The sequence below is a fragment of the Artibeus jamaicensis genome, unplaced genomic scaffold (assembly GCF_021234435.1).
Source record: "Artibeus jamaicensis isolate MK-2021 breed Jamaican fruit bat unplaced genomic scaffold, CSHL_Jam_final contig_387, whole genome shotgun sequence".
NCBI classification, from domain to species: Eukaryota; Metazoa; Chordata; class Mammalia; order Chiroptera; family Phyllostomidae; genus Artibeus; species Artibeus jamaicensis.
In genome coordinates, this window is record NW_026521812.1 from 22,989,339 (window position 1) to 23,008,299 (window position 18,961).

The 18,961-nt window shown below is 37.8% G+C and overlaps 1 protein-coding gene across 3 annotated transcripts in view; it reads right to left on the bottom strand.

The window, feature by feature from the left end:
- Positions 1 to 18,961, bottom strand: part of AFG1L (AFG1 like ATPase) — a 207,640-nt gene that overhangs the window by 53,090 nt on the left and 135,589 nt on the right. For all 3 annotated transcript variants that reach the window (XM_053664828.1, XM_053664827.1, XM_053664826.1), the window contains one exon: positions 10,750 to 10,832. In XM_053664828.1, coding sequence (XP_053520803.1) covers positions 10,750 to 10,832 — 83 coding nt within the window. The remainder of the gene's footprint in view (positions 1 to 10,749; positions 10,833 to 18,961) is intronic.

An 18,961-nucleotide genomic window follows, 5' to 3' on the forward strand; every position in this document is an offset into this window, starting at 1 on the left:
CTGAGGCAAATTCTGCTTCATGTGGTTACACCTACACAGTATTCTTCATACACTATGGTTAGGGTTGATCTTCACTGTCAGCCTGCTTGAGCACTGATCACAAATGGGCCAATATCAATCAAGACTCAATTTCAACAGAAAAGCACATGTAACCCACACAAGGGATATTCCTGGAGCATCTATCACAGGCGATCGAGGAGACTGTGCCATGGAATCCCACAGGAGACCTACTACACAAGGCCACCCTATCAAGACTGGGAGTCTCATCAGATCTACCTAATACATAGAAACAAACGCAAAGAGGCAGCCAAATGGGGAAACAGAAACATGCACCAAATGAAAGGACAGAAGAAATCTCCAGAAAAAGAGCTAACTGAAACAAAGGTAAGCAATTACCAGACACAGAGATCAAAACAATGGCTGTAAGTATGCTCAAGGAATTTAGGGCAAGAATGGATGAAATTAATGAAACGCTAAAAAAGAGATAGTAGCCCTGGTCAGGTTGCTCACTGTGTTGGAGCATCATGCCATATACCAAAAGACTGCAGGCTCAATCCTCAGTCAGGGCACATACCAAGGTTGCGGATTCAATCCCTGGTAGGGGCATGTACAGGAGGAAACCAATCAATGGCTCTCTTTCTCTTTCTAAAATCAATAAACATCCTCAGGTGAGGATTAAAAAAGAGACAGTAAGCATTTTCACCCCAAAGCAACAGAATATACATTCTTTTCAAGTGCACATGGAGCATTTTCTAGGATAGACCACATGTTAGGGCACAAACCAAGTATCAACAATTTAAGAAGATTGAAATTATATCAAGCATCTTCTCTAACCATAATGGTATGAAACTAGAAATCAACCACAGGGAGAAAAATGGAAAAATATACAAAGTCATGGAGGCTAAATAACATGTTACTAAACAATGAATAGGAAAACAATGAAATCAAAGAACAAGTCAAAAGACACCTTGAAAGAAATTAAAATGAGAACACAATGACCCAAAATCTGTGTTACAGTGAAAGCAATCCTAAGAGGAAAATTCATAGTATAACAGGCCTACGTCAAGAAACAAGAACAATCTCAAACTAACTTTACATTTAAAGAAACCAGAAGAAGAACAAGAAGCAAAATCCAAAATGAGCAGAAGAAATGAAATTATGCAGATCAGAGCAGAAATAAACAAAACAGAGCAGAAATAAACAAAGATCATGAGACCAAGAGCTGGTCCTTCATAAAAATACACAAGATTGACAAACCTTTAACCAGACTCATCAAGAAAAAAAGAGAGAAAACTCAAATAACAAAGTAAGAAATGAAAGAGGAGAATAACAACTGACACCAAAGAAATATGAAGGATTGGAAGGAAATATTGCAAAAAACTATATGCCAACAAATTGGACAATCTGCATGAAATGCATACATTCCTAGAAACATACAATCTGCCAAAACTGAATTAGGAAGAATCAGAGAATCTGAATGGACAGATTACAACTTGTGAAACTAAAGCAGTAATTAAAAAAACTCCCAACAAATTCTCCTAGACCAAATGATTTCACAGGAGAATTTTACCAAACATTCAAAGGAGAACTGACACCTCTCATTTTCAAATTATTCGAAAAAACTCAAGAGGAGGTTAGACTCCCAAGCTCATTTTATGAGGCCAGCATTATCTTAATTCCAAAACCAGGATAAAGACATTACAAAGAAAGAAAATTATAGGTCAATATCACTGATAAACATAGATGCTAAAATCCTCAATAAAATATTGAGGACAACAGTGTAGTGATTGTGGGGGGCACAAGAGTTGGTGGAGGTGGACGAGGGTATGGGGGAATAAGTGGTGATGGAAAAAATTAAATAATAAATAAATTTAAAAAAATTTAAAACAGTACAGCTGCTTTGGAAACAGTCTGAAAGTTCCTCAAAAGACTAAACAAAGTACTACACCCAGAAATTCTACTCCTAGTTTTATACAAGAGAAATAAAATTGTAAGTCCACATAAAAACTTGTACATGAATGTTCATAGCAGTGTTTCATACAAAAGCCAAAAAGCAGAAATAACCCATATGTCCACCAACTGATGAATGTATAAATAGAAGTTGTATATCTATACAATGGAATACAATAAAAAGGAATGAGGTACTGATACCTACTATAACATGGATGAATGCTAAAAACATTATGTTAAGTAAAAGAAGTTAATCATAAGGGACTGCATCTCACTATAATTCCATTTATATGAAATATCCAGAATAAGCAAATCTGTAGAGACAGAAAGTAGATCAACAGATTGCCTCAGCTGGTTGTGGGGACAGGGGTAGATGTGGGGAGAAGAATTGATGGCTAAGGGATATAGAGTTTCTTTTGTGGGTGAAAAAAGTTTTAAAATGAGTCATGGTAATGGTTACCTGGTTCTGTGAATATACTAAGTCACTTAATTATATTCGTTAAATGGGGAATTGTATGGCATGTGAATTATACTTCAATAAAGCTGTTAAAAAATAAAAATAATATCCTTATCACTTTTACAAATTTAACAAGAATTCTTCAATGTCATGACAAATCAAGTTAGTTAGCATTTCTCTGATTCTTCCACACTTTTTGTTTTTGATCTTATAATTTGATTCAGAATCTAAACAAGCTCTATATACTGCAATTGGTTTATATGTTCTTCTTTTCCTTTAAGTTTTATTAGCATTTACTTGGTGCTGAATTTACCCCCAGGGCCATAAGGTTTTTGTTTCTTCTGGGCTTTTTCTTCTGTGCAAGCTACTTTTCTGGTTTAGGAACAATCTGCTCTTTTTCAGGAAAGATCACCTCCCTGTGGCAGTGAGCTTGAAAATGGGTTTATCAGCCCATGGGCTCTGTAAGTTCTTGGGAGCTTTGTTCACCTCAATGTGCTCAATGACCAGAGAATCTACATTTAAACCCTAAGTTCATCATTACCCTGCATTTTTAAGCAAGGGCAGCAAAAACTCTGCACTCTTTTTTGAGCGACCCGCAAGTGTGACAAGTGTGTCCAGCCACACTGTTTGGCCTGGGCGCACCCATAGACTCCACCATTGTAATGATGGAATAGAACACATTGCTTCTGTAAAGACATCCTTCAGATCCTTGGTGGCTTTTTGGATACGCATACGCTTGACTGCCTGGGTAGTTTCATGAGTGTTCTTAAAGCGTACGCAAAGCTTCGAACCTCTTGATTTGCATGATTTTGTAGGGTTTTCTGGGTCAAGTGAATAGCAAACCACTTCAGAGGTCACCTTAGGCCACTTATGGGGAAAGATTTACATGATTCTTAAGTCTCCTTTAAACTCTAGGTTCCCTCTCTTGTTTATTGTTAAAGAAGCAATTTATTTACGTAATTTTTAAAAATATAGACTTCATTTTTATTAATATATTCCTCTAATGTCATTTAACATATTCCATTGCCCCTAATATTTCCTATACATTGATCAAATTCACATTCCATCTCTGCTGCAATTATTGAGGAACTTATGATCATTAATTAGATTCAAATTATGAAGGGTTTGCAAAATGGTGGTATTTTAGACTATTCAAATTCTTTCATTCTGTTCTCATTTGTTATCTATAAAACTTCTATAAATATCCCCCATTATTTTTTGTTATACTAAGGATTAATTCCTTTAAGACAGACAGAAAAACACTTGATTCTTTCTTTTTACCAGTTTTCAAGCTGATGGACTGAAGACCCACGTTGAAGTAACAGGACCCAGACTTACCCTCCTTTCTTAAACAACTACAAACTCCCTAAGAAATACGAAACAATGGTTTCCAGATATTAAATATCAGAAAGCACAGGGCAATGATCCCTGAGGGAAGGAAAACAAATGAGGTGAGCTCCAATTTACTGTCTGATGAGACAGTTTCTAGGCTTCAAGGAACCCAACCAGATCCCAATGGCCTCTGTGAGATCACAAAACAGAATTCAGAATTTGGGGAGGCTTTGACAGCTAGAATTTGCAAGGTAGAGTACTAAAATGAGAGCTATACAAGAGAGAATTGACAAAACCAGAAATTTCAACACCTGTATCTCAACAATTGACAGAAAACATAGAGGAAAAATCATACAGGAAAACATACAGGAAACTTGAACAACACTATTAACCAGCTTGACCCAAATAACATTTAAAGAAAAGTCTACCAACAACAGCAAAATATATGTATTCTTCTCAAGTGTACAAGAAATGTGTTCCAAGATGCATCAGATTCTGGGCTATATAATAAGCTTCAATAAACTTAAAAGATTCAAACTATAAAATATGTTATTATGGTTCTCTGATTATAATGAATTAATTTGGGAATGGTAACCAATAGATGTATAGAAAAATCACCAAATGTTTGGAAACTAACAACACACTTCTAAATAACCCATGGGTCACAGAATAAATCACAAGGGAAAACATGACATACTAAAATGTATGAGATACAATGAATGTAGTATTTAAAAGAATATTTATAACATTAAGATGCGTATGTAAGAAGAGGGGAAATGTTTAAAAATCAAGGACTTGGGTTTCTATCTTTAAAAACTAGAAAATAAAGAGCAAATTAAATCCAAACTAAGAATAATAAAGTGTGCAGAATTCAGTGAAATAGAAAACAGAAAGCAGTGGAGAAAATCAATAAAACCAATGTTGCTTCTTTGAGAAAATCAACAGAATCAATAAAACTCTCACCAGCATGACTGAAAAAAGAGAGGATTTTGTATCTTTAAAGATTATTATTATGAAAAATTTTACACATAAAACCTATGTAGAGATAATAGTATAATAAACCCTATAATATCAATCACCCACTGAATACATGTCCCATCTTTTTTCACCTACCCCTTCCCTTAACTCCCCCACACTGATTATTCTGAAGCACATCCAGACACCGTATTATTTTATCAGTAAATATTTTAGTTTATGAATATCATTATCTATTAAGTAAGTAAACCTGTATGTTCTGCATCAAGATACTAAGAAGGAATAAAACTTAATCTGTAAACATCAAAATGTCCCCAATGGTCTTCCTCCCTCTCCCAGACTGAAAAACTGGAGAGATCAATTGCTTGAACCTCATGAAACGAGACAATGTCTCTAACTGCCAGAGGCAGAGATTCTGTGCCTTGCCCTCTGAGGAACTGACTTCAGGAAGGCCTAGGGTCTAGTCTTGATGAAGGATGGTAAACTGACCTTAGTTTCACACTGACTGACAGTAAGCAGTCAGGCGTGTCCTAAGCTTTGTACCTGGTAATGGAACCCAGTGAGCAGGCAGGCACATAGCTAGACTCTCCCCAATTCAACTGCCCAAGATGCAAAGGTGACCTGATGGGATCCCTGTCCTGCTTTCTTTGTCAGCAAATGAACAATCATGGGCTAGAAAAACAACTTTAAGTGACAATATGCTATGCTGTCTTGTATCCTCTGCTGCTAAATAAATTTTGTATCCTTTAACTATGTGGTATTTCTCTTTCAATACCATCACTGCTCCAATTGTGACACCATGCAAATTAGTGTCAGAAATAGGAATGCTATGAATATAGAAGTCTCTAAAAGATACATGAGACAATTCAGGAACCTGAAGGGAAAAACAGCTTGGCAGGCTGTAACTAGCTTAAGTTCATAGAAAACCTCTTTGTAGACGATGAGAAAGAAATTATTTCAATGGGGTATGTATACAGCCTGCTAGGGGCTATGAATGGTCTAGCACAGGGTATCCAACCTTCCGGCGTCTCTAGGCCCACTGGAAGAAGCGCTGTCTTGGGCTGCACATTAAATATACAAATGCTAACGAAAACTGATAAGCAAAAAAAAGATCCACACTTAATTTTTGTGATAACCACCAGCACAGATAAGCAAAGAAGTCCTCACATAATAACCCTAATTTTGCAGCGGTCCTTTTGATAATCTTCTAAAATCATCGAGCAGGTCCCAAGTTTTTGATCACTAATACAGAAAACGGACATATCTAAGTAATAAAACTTAGTAATACACTAATGTTTTAAGTAAATTTACGACTTTGTATTAAGCTGCATTCATAGCCATCCCGGGCCGCATGCAGCCTGCTAGCAGCAGTCTACTAGACCCCTGGTCTAGTACATGGACCTAAAACAAAATACAGTACAAAAGGATGGGGGCTAGACTTAATTGCCAAGTTGCTTCTACTAGCAGATGTTTCAGAGGTTCTTCAATGGGAACTGAAACAGGAAATGATGGAGCTGGTACCCTAACTGGTAAAAAACTAAGACTCAAAACTATAGATCCCAATGTCTGAGTCAGAAACCCCTGGAATGGGATTCTGCTGAACCAAAAGATGGCAACATTCCAGGCGGAAGACAGATCTCTGACAAAGTTTAAGGTAGAAGATAAAACAATTGAGCTACAAAATGTCTTAAATTTTCATTGATCTGTTTCTCTCAGTTGAGAGTGGAAAAGTGTGTGCAGGGAAGATCACAGACAGGAACAACATGTTTTTAATTGTGGGAAGTACATTTTAGTTTGTATGAGCTCCAGGCTGTGTTTTCACAGACCTTCTAAAACAGAGCCATAACTTTGAAGTTTTGTGTTCTTGCCAACAAACATTTTTTTACTGGTTCAAAGATACATTTTCAGGGATGATTTCCTATTTGAAATAGTTGTTTCCCAAGTGCAATATTGAGAATACTTGAGACAGAACAATTGCTAAAAGAAAAACTGGTATAAGTATTTAAGGAGAAACTTTTTATAAAAAATGTGTTCTAAAGATAGATAAAAGTCTACCCTATTAGCCAGGTAAAAGAATATGTGAACTTGGGGGCTGTGTCTGAAAAGTTGTAACATATTTTTCATCATTTTCAGTATGATCCATAGTCCCCAATTACACGGAACTGAAATAGCCTTGAGACATTTAACTGAAAAATGTATTCTGATGTAATTTGTGAAGTGCTAGATGACTTCCGTGACTAGGAGCTAAATAAAGTGAAGGAAGACAGCCTGGCTTCTTTAAGGTCAGAGGACTGCCAAATGCACCTGCTGGGAGACGTGGTCCTCCGTGGGATTCTCTCTCATCTATGCATTTTGGTGAGTCTGCCAAGAATGCATCTAACCACTTCTCAGGTTGTGTTTGTAGTAAAAATCCTTGAGGGATGAGGCAATGTCTACCTTGAGACACAAAGTAAGCTTGCTTACTTCTAGCTAGAAAATAGGACATCCCCCAAACTCGAGTTCCTCTCCTACAACAAAATTCACTGCCTATGCAGGCATCCAGCTAAGCCCTCAGCAAAACTCACCATCTCCACCCCAATGGGACCAGGGAGCTAGGAAGGAACCACCATAACATGCTCTCCCAGGCGACGCTAAAGATGAGAAGCTTGTATGTGAGTATGACAGAGTGTTTACATAGGAACCCTCCCCCCATCCCACCTGCGGTTCCTTCAACAGACTTAGAAAAAGGAGGCTGTGTAACTCAGCTCCTGAATGACAAAGGAAAATGAAAAGTGACAGATAAAGGGTGAGTCCAAGGTGATCAAACGTCCTCTTCCCAGGAAACCATAACCTTCACAGAAGTGACAAGGAAAACGGCCGGGGGCAAATCCGATATGTCCCTCAACAGTAGTGTTTCCTTGTCTGAAGAAGATGCTCATTGATATGTAAAATAATAGCCTCTAGTGCCACCAGCCCCCAAGCAGAGGATTAGTATGAAGCAGTTATATTTTCTAGACGGCATGGATGGGGCTATTAGGTAAATACCAGGCAGTTCAAAATAATTACTGGTCCAAGCCCCCATCCCATCAATGGAAATGGAAGCCCAGAGTGCTTTGGTGACCTGTTTGAACCTAGGCAAACTATATTCCACACGTAGGGGTCTATCTTACGGAACCCAATCCACCAAGCAACCAGCGAGTAAATGATCTGTGCTCATCCCTGGGAAGACCAACCATGTGGTTACAGTATAATGAAAACTAGTCAACCATGGGGCACTCTAATTTATGTAAAAGTTTGGATATCTGCACTCAAGGTCTCAGTGGCTTGTAACTTACTAATTTAAATTCTCTGAGACTGTTTTATATGAGTTTGAAAACTTCTTGGGATAGTCTAAAAGCCATCTGCAACTTATTTATAAAGGTACTCAGGGACTTCTAAATTGAATGTGATGCAAAACTGCAAATGAAATAGATTAGAAACAAATGTACAATGCCTTGTGTGAACCAGACAACGTTATAAATCATAGAAAATTTTCCACATCAACTTCTGGAGTAGTTTTTAAAAATCTATGGTAATCATGGATATTATCTGAATTGTGTTTGGGGACATTTTTAATTGGTTTTGGAAAATTAGGCTGATAATATACTGAGTTAATGAATATTTCTACTTAGTTAAAGATCATATATGGGATTTGGCTTATATGAAATTCTGAGACAGTGCCTGATGCGTCCCCAGAGGGAAACGAGCCATTTCTTCTTTTTAGGCCCCTAGTGTGCTAGTGAGATTGACATGGGGTAGTCGGACTTGCACACTCAGGAACCAATTCCAGATGTTTAAGCAGAGAGTAATAATATAAACACACGTTTTAATGGGAAAATGTATAGCATGGCACATTAAAATCTGTTACGGGGAATAACTAATGTTTCCCTGTAAGAACAAGGTAAAAAGAAGTCTAATTAAATCAGAAATTAATTTATAAACAAGAAATGTTCTTCCACTGTCATAAAAGAAGTTCTTTTCTATCCAAGGGACCATATAAAACAATTAATTATATCCCTAGCACCCTGTCCTGGTATCTAATATTATTATCACACTTTTGAGATGATTTATTTTAATTCCTAATTCTCCCTAGGGGCACCTTACCCTTTTGACTAAAGTGTGCCCCCAGGCTCTCTCTTCTTGGTTACCAGACTACAGCAAAAGCCCTTTTGATGTTAAATTTGTAACAAAATCTACCTTCCTTGAGGATTACATGAATTTATATATATTTTAAGAAAGCTGTTCCAGAGATTCATGAACTCAGATGTCGTTGGAGTTTGTTTCTTCCAGTACCTGTTTTAAGCACAACCCGAATTTCATTGTGTTAGAACTATATTACTTTTATCAGGAAGAGGAAGGGGTAACAAAGGCAGGCCAAAGAAGAACTGTCTGTGCTCCAAGCAAAAGCAGCCTTTCCACCTCCTGCCAATCCACCGACATTCTCTAGCACCAGGAAACAAGTATCACGCTCTAGACCCAGACCACCTCTTCACCTAGGGAGCTTCCCAGCAGAAAAATGCTTGAATTCTTCCACATACGGGTACACTTTGTGAGAAAACAGAGAACAAGGATTACCTTCTTTGAAAAATAAAGAGAATAACAATAATAAATTAATTTCTAAGTACTATACATCTGGAATATCAAAAAATAAGTAGCTGAGAATCAGAAGAGTCTGTGAATATTAAAAAAATAAAAAGTCCAGAAAACACAAACATAGAAGAAACTGGGGGGAGTCTAAGTTAAAGCAGAAAAAAAGTGCTATAAGGGTTTTTTAAAATTATAAAGTACTCTAAAGACAAAGTACTTAAGGGCAGATGAAGAACCTCCTATAAATAATCATCAGAATCTGAATAATAAACTGAAATAGTCCCCTTGGTACACTGTAAAGTATGCAATTTTAATTACGTGATTTTTCTAGCTAATTTCTGCTTCAAAAACAGTAAAGTACTTCTGCTTCCAAGGTGGCAGAGACAAGAACTTTTCTGAACCTCTCATATACTCACTGTCATCAAAATTTAAATTAGCGGAAACATGCTTTAGAGTTAAATCACAATTAGCCCTTAGACCAGCAATTTTCAATGGGTGTGCTGCTAGAATTTTTAAAACATGAGATACCTGACTCGTGTTTTAAGGCACTGACCTCTTCTCCCTTAGATTGTCAAATAAAAAAATGAGAACAATCAATATAACAACAGCCATCTGGTGTGAATGAATCAAAATTATACCTATTTTTTTTGTCAAGTGAGCAAAAAAATTTTTTTTGGTGTGCTGTGGAATTTCAGTAATTAGTTTACGTGTGCCATGAGATGAAAAGATTGAAAATCGCTGCCTTAGACCTATTTGCTGGGAACCTACCAAGTGCCGAACATGGGCGGACGGCAGACACAAAACAACAGTGTGCATCCGTAAAGCACCTTTTCCTTTTCAGGTTCTAAAATATACATTTTACAAACTATATTTGTTTTCAGCATTCACTGCACGTGCTGAAGACATGTATTATTTATAAATTGGTCCACTCAGGAAAGTTTTAGCCCTTAAAAGACAAAATGTATCCAGTTGTACTTGTGTATATAAATTTTACATAGTTATGTATGGAAGTCAATCAACAATGATAAACACAAACAGATTGTCTGACAAAATAAAACAACTATTTTTGGGGAACAGAAATGGAACATTTGTCAGAATATGTCTACAAATAATTAATCACTTTAGCACAATAAAGATATTCTTATTACTAGAATGTCTTATAAGAGCATATTCATTACTTTCTAGCCATCTGTCACCACTCCTCCCCAAAAAGCTAATTGGGGTTTCATCCAATCACACATTATAAATCATGCAAATGCGGATGGCAAAAAATGCAGTCTAAAGAAGTTAGTATTATTTTGTATTTTAAAAATCACAGGCTTCAAAACTAGCTTTTCGTGATCTAATAATTACCCTGCTTATTTTTCCCATCCTTTCCCAATTATTATTAGATAGTAAATTCAGGAAATTAAAATTAAAAAAAAACTTACAGGTAGTAGAGTTTTCCTGCAGCAGGAAGTTCCCTTTTCCGGTAATCTACCCCGGAGTCTAACTGGACCGTATCACAGTACTCCTACAAATCAAACACATAAAATATCTTTTTAAACAAGTTATGGCTTAGAATTATAATCTTCCTGCTGTCTTATGTTTTTAATTTTTGAAATCTTTCTCAACAAAATTATGAGTTTAGGACAAAGCAATAGAACTCAAATAAGAATCATAAAACTCGAATATTAAATATATAGCAAGCCAAAAAAATCAGTTTGAAAAAATTAAGATTTGCCGCATGCCTTCCTGAAAGTTGCTAATAAAACAATGCTGTGAGCAAATTCCCCATATAACTGCTTTACATTTTTTATGTTCAAGTCATACCTTTTTACATTGTTTTTTAAAAATTATTGTAATTTTTCCATTGCCACTTGTCCCCCTTATACTCCCCTTCCCACTGCAATTACCACACTGTTATCCATGCCCATGATTCCTTTTACCATTTTGCTCACTCCCTGCACCAGTACCGCCACTCCCAGAGCTCTCAGCCGGCTCTCTGTGAGTCTCTCTATGTTGCTTGTTAGCTCAGTTTGCATATTAGATTCCATACATGAGTGAAATCATATGGTACTTGTCTTTCTCTGACTGGCTTATTTCACTTAGCATAATGTTCTCCAGATCCATCCACACTGTCATTTTTTTATAAATCCCAATTTCTATTACCTGGCAGTAAGAAGCTGGAAGCTATCAAAAAGAATAACTCATGGGTCTTAATCATCACAATAGTGAGACACAGGCTAAGCCAGTTGGGCCAGAACATTATTGTCCACATTTTAAACCAGATGATCATACTCAAGGGTTGCAATATATACATCTGTCCAGAAGGTATCCAGCCATGTAATATGAAAAATAGAGACATTTATTGAAGAAGATATAAGAAACATTGTACATAGAACAATGATGCCTCAGTCCCCTTTGAAGTAGGCACCTTGGGACCTCACACAGTTCTCCCAGATGCCATCAGCTACCCTGTCATATTCTCCTGAAGCTCACTGATGGCCTGAAATCTCTTCCCTTTCAAAGGTGATTTTAGTTTTGGGAAAAACCAGAAATCACAGGGCACCAAATGTGGGCTGAAGGCGACTGAGTCACCTGGATGATTTGATGTTTCACAAAAAAACTCTACACAAGAGGTAATGTGTGAGTGGGTGCATTGTCATGATGAAGCTGCCAGTCACCAGGTGCCCGTAGCTGCAGCCTTCTGAATCATCCAAACAGTTTCTGCAGAGGAACGTTCAAGCTTAACGCAAAATTTGATGCAGATTTGTTGTTCTCCTCACTCAGTCATTTTGAATGTGACTGCCACACAGTACACACGCTCATTCATCAGTAGCTACCACCCCCACTGACTAGTACAGTGAAGGTGTCAATGTTCACGCATGTGCATTCCAGTCCACTGTCCTTGGCTGCCATGTTACACTAATGTGGTACAAACTGTTCTCATTATATTAACAATGGCTAGACTTTTTGCAGACAAACCTTCTGTACTTCCTTTCACTTCCAAATGATGGCTACTGTCCTCGTCTTTCAGTTCCCTCTCCAACCATCAAAGTCTTCAGAGTTCTTTCTGCAGTGAACACCTCCCTTCAACCTGAGTCATCCTGTGCCACTGATGTTCTTCCCGCCTCCCAATTACTCCTTCCTTTCCACGCTCCCCTCCCCAGGCTGCTTACGTGCACGGACATATCACACATACCCTCTAAAACTCTTACTACAACTTCTGGTCAGTTGACTTTATTTCAGGAGTACATATATCAGATAGACAGATAGACAGACAGACAGACAGGCATAGATAAATTCAGTCCAGTAAGACAATGGTGAGCAAGGGTTTTGGGGACAATTCAAGAAACATTTACAGGCTGATCTTTTTGTCTTCATTCAAAATGAAAATTGCTTTATGAAAATTCATGAGGAAAAATTGTATTGTAATAACTTCACTACTTTTATTAATGAAAAACTGCATTTTGGAGCCAAGGTAATTGTGGTGAATTGCAAATGATGACTACAATAATCTCTCCATCCTAATATGTGCCATTGACATTCCAACCATTGAGAAATGATGTCTGTGCTAGGGTAAAAATATTGTTATGCAATAATATCCAAGGTGACATTCAAAGCTGGATGGATGTCACCTACTTGTCGGCTGGAAGGCTTGCTCTGGAATCCTGATCCATCAGGTAAATATCAAACTGCCTGGAGGCAACCATGCCATGAGAGAGCTTAAAGCAGCCTATGCAGAAAGTTGCCCTGGAGAGGCCCTGAGGTGACATGAACAGAGAGGTTCCCCATGGGGACTGGTCTGACCAGTCCCCAGCTGTTCTAGTTGTAGCCACTACGGTACTGATGGAGCCAAAACTGCCAGCTGAGTGTTTCTCAAATCCCTGACCCACAAAAACTGGGGAAGAGAATGAAGTAATATTTCTTACACCTCTAAATTTTGTGGTCATTTGTTACGTAGCAATAGATCATCAGATCTTGGCACATTTGAGATACAGCAACATCACTTCTCCCTGAAATTGCCTCCTGGGTTGTATGGCTGTGCTTGTATGGCAGTAGATGTTTATCACCGGCACCAGCAGGAACAGACTGTACACGGCAACAATGACTGCATTTTCCCTCCTCCGGCACTGCAGCTGCTAGTGGCTCAGGGAAGTAAAATGCAGTGACATCCCTCTGGGATCGAAGGGTTTCCCCCAAGACTGAGGGGTTTTCTGGCTGTAGGGCTCTTAGTGCTAACACCAGGACAGTTCTGGACAAACCGGGAGAGTTAACCACCCTAGAAGTGAAGACCCAGACGTCTTGGCTGGAAGGCTGGAGCAGGTACAGCATTTTGACTTATACTTGACCCTTGAACAACACGGGTGTTAGGGATGCCGATCTCCTGCACAGATGAAAATCCACATATAACTTCTGACTCCCCAGAATCCTAACTACTAATAACCTACCATTGACTGGAAGACTTACACATAATATAAACAGTCAGGGAACACATATTTTGTATGTTATTTGTTACATGCTGTATTTTTATAATTACGTATGCTAGAAAAAATATTAAGAAAATACATTTATAATACTTATTGAATAAAATCCACTTAAAAGAGGGCCCAGTTCAAACACATCCTGCTCAAGGGTCAATTATACATTAGAAATTGTGAATTTGATTAGTATAAAATAATCTCCAAGAAGAAGCTGGTCTTCTGGGAAAGCCTCTGAAGCTGAGCCTTTGAACTTCATATGTGAAGAACCACCACTGAACCTAATAGTCATGCCACCCTATAATGCTTGACCTGAGCAGCCAGTCGGCCTCCCCGTACACACCACCCTAGCTCACTGTTCTAAGTTGCTCAAACCCACACCCCAGGCCTCACTCTTAGGACTTGGATCCTGTAATTCATCTCATCAAAAACAAAAACCAAAACACTTTTGCCCATATAGATGCATTCCACTCTCCCCTTGCCTCAGAGGATCTGTAGAAAATACAAAGGTATAGCCATATATCTCTCTTCTTCATCTGGAGTAAAGTACTAAACCTGGGGAAAAAACATACTTCCTCCCCCTTGCCCATGCTATAACTGTGGGTGCTCGGCCATCCAGTACAAAGAAAGGAGAGGCACTTGTGTAAGCAGGACTTTGTTCTCTCTCTCTCTCTGAGGGACAGCTGGGAAGTCTGTCCTGGTAAAGGCCAATTATTCATAAGCCACCTGTATCACAGATAATATAATAAATATAACTTAAAGATATAATAAACATAACTTAAAGAGTATAGCAATTTGATTGTACATTTCCCCAGGTTCTCTATTTCCTGTAAACCACAATTTATCTTATATGACTCAATATTTCTAATTTAGTCAAAAGTGTTTCTCTTGGGTTTTTTTTTGCAATTAAAACAATAAGGTTAATGGAAGTTACACAAGCTTCAATTTCACTTTCTGGGTAACTTACTTTCCTCTCACATGAGTGATTAAGCCCTGCCAAATGATTGCATTTGTACATTCACTAATCACCACCAAGGAATACCTAATCAGCAGCAAAGGAACTATAACCAAAGCCCTTAAATGTTAGCTCTTAATTGTCTGAAAAATACTAACACTCAGTTTATATTTTTAAAGAAAAATAAACCTCTAATTTTCAGATTTTATTCCTTTAAGCTAGATTCTTCAAAACACTTCGCAGAAGGGTGGAGGAGGATGAAGGCTAGGCCATTTCCAAGTTGAGAATGAATCTAGTTAAAGAGGTATGGTCTCTACGTAATTTCCTAATTTGAGGAATATTACAGGACCTGTGACCTCTTATCATCATCCAATTCAAATGTGTAAAACTAATCAGCTACCAAAGAAAATGTATTTTTAAATAGCTTATTTATGTATACAAAAGATAAATACAATTACACAGCCCAAAAATGAAATTATGAAGTTTGGGGAAGATGTGGGGGAAGGTTAACACACCCCTGGGAGCACACTCAAGAGTCAAAGGCCTTCGACTTGGGAAAGAAAAATGTACTACTAAAAGAACCATATTCCAGCAGTTTACATTTTCCCTAAGACCTATTGTGTATATTTTTAGCAATTCTGAATAATATCATGAGGGTGACAACAATGATGCTGATGACGAAGATAGAAATAGAAAGAAATAAAGATGAAATAGAAAGAAAGAGAAGAAAAGATAAATTGGGATGTTATATGCATAGTTCTAGGCTTAATTCCTTTTGATATCTTAGAAGTTTTATATGTGAAATAACTTTAGATTTAAATACAGGAGACATATGCTGCATACTGTATCGTTTTGCTTGCTAAGAATACAATTTTACATGTAAATGGCAAGTAAGAGTACAAGAAATATATTGAACAAAAAAATGTGGAAGGCTGGGTGGAGGTGTTTTTCTTTGGAGGCAGATATAGTTTCCGGTAAACATACTCAAGCAGCTATACATTCTAAGGTAACTGTTTCAGTCTCATTTAAAACAACCATGTGCTACTACTTTTAAGCTTAAGCAATGATATGTAAAAATTCAATACATAAACTTCTGTATATTTAAAACTTTTTATAATTTAAGTATAAAAAATAAATACAAAAAAGTACATCAATGATCCATGTCCAGCTCAATCAAGGAAAAAAGAACATTACTAGCACCTCTGAATCCCCTTAGTAGCTTTTTCTACCTGCCCAAAGGTAATTAGTATCCTGATTCTAGCACCATAGAACGTTGCCTGTTTTGGGAGCTTCATCTGAGTGGAATCATACAGTAGATACCCTTTTGTGATTGGGTCCCTTCATGTTTGTGAGATTCATCCATCCACATGTCGTATACAGTTGTAGTTTACTGATTGCTATATCATATCCACCATGTGAATATACAACAATTTACTGATTCATTCTACTACTGATGGACATTTGGGCTGTTTCTAGTTACTAGCCCTTTCAAATAATGCACCCATGAAACATGATTTTACATGTCCGTGTTCTTGTTGGATATATATACACACAGTAGAGTAACTACTTGACTGTAGGCTAAGAGCGTATGCTCGGCTTCAGTGAATATTGCATTTTCCAAGGTTTGACTGTACAATCTACACTCAAACCAGTACTATATGAGCATTCCTAAGTATATGTTTGCTAATACTGACCTTTTCAGTCACAGAAACTCATGTATTAACATAATATTTTTGTATATTGATTTTCAGCATGATACTAAAGATGTTCCATGTATTTCATAAATATATTACATTATTTTATAAGACAAAAATGTTACATTTATGGCTTAACAGGTCCCCTGCAAATTTATTTATTTTGGATCGACCTAATGAACATCAAACTCGATATGCCAGACACTTACCTGGTTACTAGAGATAAAATAATGAGTAAAATATAGCTTTAGCTCTGACAGTCTGATAGAATTCAGACGTTTGCCTCAAATTGCCATCTTCTTCTGCTCCCAATCATACATAATTTTTCAAAGTTGATTAAGTCCTCTGCCAGCTGCCTAAGTATGTGATTTTAGCCTGTTACTTAACCACTCTGGATATTAGTTTCCTCCTCCATAAAACAAAGGAATTGAATTATGATCCCTTTCAGCCTAAAATTCGGAACACTACCACTGAAGCTCTCTCACGCAAGGGCTAAGGCCTTCTGCCTTTCTGAGTTTTACAGCAGACCCCAGCCTCTGAGTCTGCCTCAGGCCATCTCGGCTCCTTCACTTTCCTGTCCATATCATATTCCAAAGTAAATTAAAACCCTTTCCCCACTGCCTTACCCCTACTTCCCAGCTACCCCAGTGGTCTCTATCACTTAAAATAGCTACACCCTATCACTTTAGTAGGTAAGGTCTGAATCCCTTCTTTTTTATCAAGCAGTTTCAGAATTTCTCTCCTTTTCCAAAATGCAGGAAAGGAAGAAATTTAACAATTGCAAAGTGCCTATTGTATGACTCAATTATGCTAGACAACTGACTTGAATTTATCTCATATAATCCTCGAAATAATCATATACAGAGAAAAGTAATCATTTTTTAATTCCCATTGTGCAGCTAAGAAAATTGATGAGAAAGGTTTGTTTTGTGTTTATTGAAATCACTGCTATGGGCTGAACTGTGTCCCCTGCAAATTCATATGTTGAAAGTCCTAACCACCCAGTACCACAGAATGGGACTATATTGGAGATTGAGCCTTTAAAGAGGTAATTAAGTTATATATATACACAAACTGTACTTTTTGGACTATGAGATGCACTCCCCCCAATTTAGGAGGGAAAGAGGGGTGCATCTTATAGTCCTAATGTAGCTTACCTGGTTCGCTGTGGGTAGGAGGGTGGCAGCAGTGGAGAGGGGTCACAGGAGGCAGGAACAGGGTCGCTGCTGCGTTTTCCTCCCAAATTTGGGAGGGGGGATGAATCTTATAGTCCGAAAAATACAGTATATATGCATATATAATTATATATAACATATACATTATATAATATATATTCCACTCAATTCTCTCAATCACACTATCAGTAGGTGGTATTATTGTTATTATTCCCATTTTATAGATGGATAAGGAAACTAAAACACAGAGAAGTAACTTATTAATTATCAGAGAGCTCAAAAGTGGTTCACTTTTGAGAGATTCAAACCCAAGCATTTTGGCTCCAGTGTTGAGGTTCTTAACCACTTTGCCATTATGCCACCAGACCCCAAGGTATATTCAAGCAATCAGGACTCTTACTTAGATATATAAGGCAACGCAAAATTCACGTGGGCTTATTAGGAAGTTCTTGCAGTACTGTCAGCCTGCTTAAGAAGGCCCCACCTGTGCTGTGCCCTGCTCATATGCTAACCAAACAAGGCCTAGTCTTGACAGTTCCCTTGAGAAGCAGCTATGTTGCAATGAACTGATTTGTTTACTTACTTACAACCTAACCCATAGAAAAATGAAAAGGAGCAGTTTTTTAGAGACTTTGTCCAGCTATACTATATATTACACTGCACATAAAAAATGGGAAGTTTTCCTAAATGATTGAGACAGTAAAAACAGATTTGTGTTTCAAGCCTGTAAGTTCCATGAGACAAGGATCATGTCTGTGTTATTCATCACTGTGTCCCAGCACCTAGCACAGTACCTAGCACATAGTACATAGTACATGCTCAGTAAATACTGGTCAACTGGATTTAGAATTAACAAACTCATCTGTGTGGGAAGCTTAGGTGTAAAGCAGTATGTTAGAAACTGTAGTAATAAGGCAACCAGTACAGCCCCTTTCCTAAGGAGCTTTTACAAAAAAATGGGAACTGATTTGACAGGGTTCTTGCTAAAACTGAACTCGGAATGGGCGGACGTGGGCAGGGCAGGCTGAAGCTGAAGCCGGCAGAGAAGAGGACTCCGAGGAAGCTGACGAAAGGATAGTCCAGGAGAGTCTCTGTTAAAAACCAGCCGAGACAGAAAAACTCAGCCTGGGGTTCTATCCTCTTCCAAGTCAGAGTTTCATCCTAAGGCAGGGTATCCTCATGACAAAAAGATGAAACTGAGTACATTTCCACATCTGTAAAATGAAGATCCTGAACTATGCCGACCTGGCTGATTATACCCACCACAACCAATCCAACACATCTCATGCGGTTTTTTGGTGAAACATCAAACCACCTGGGTGACTCAGCCTCTCTACAGACCAAATTTGGTGCAC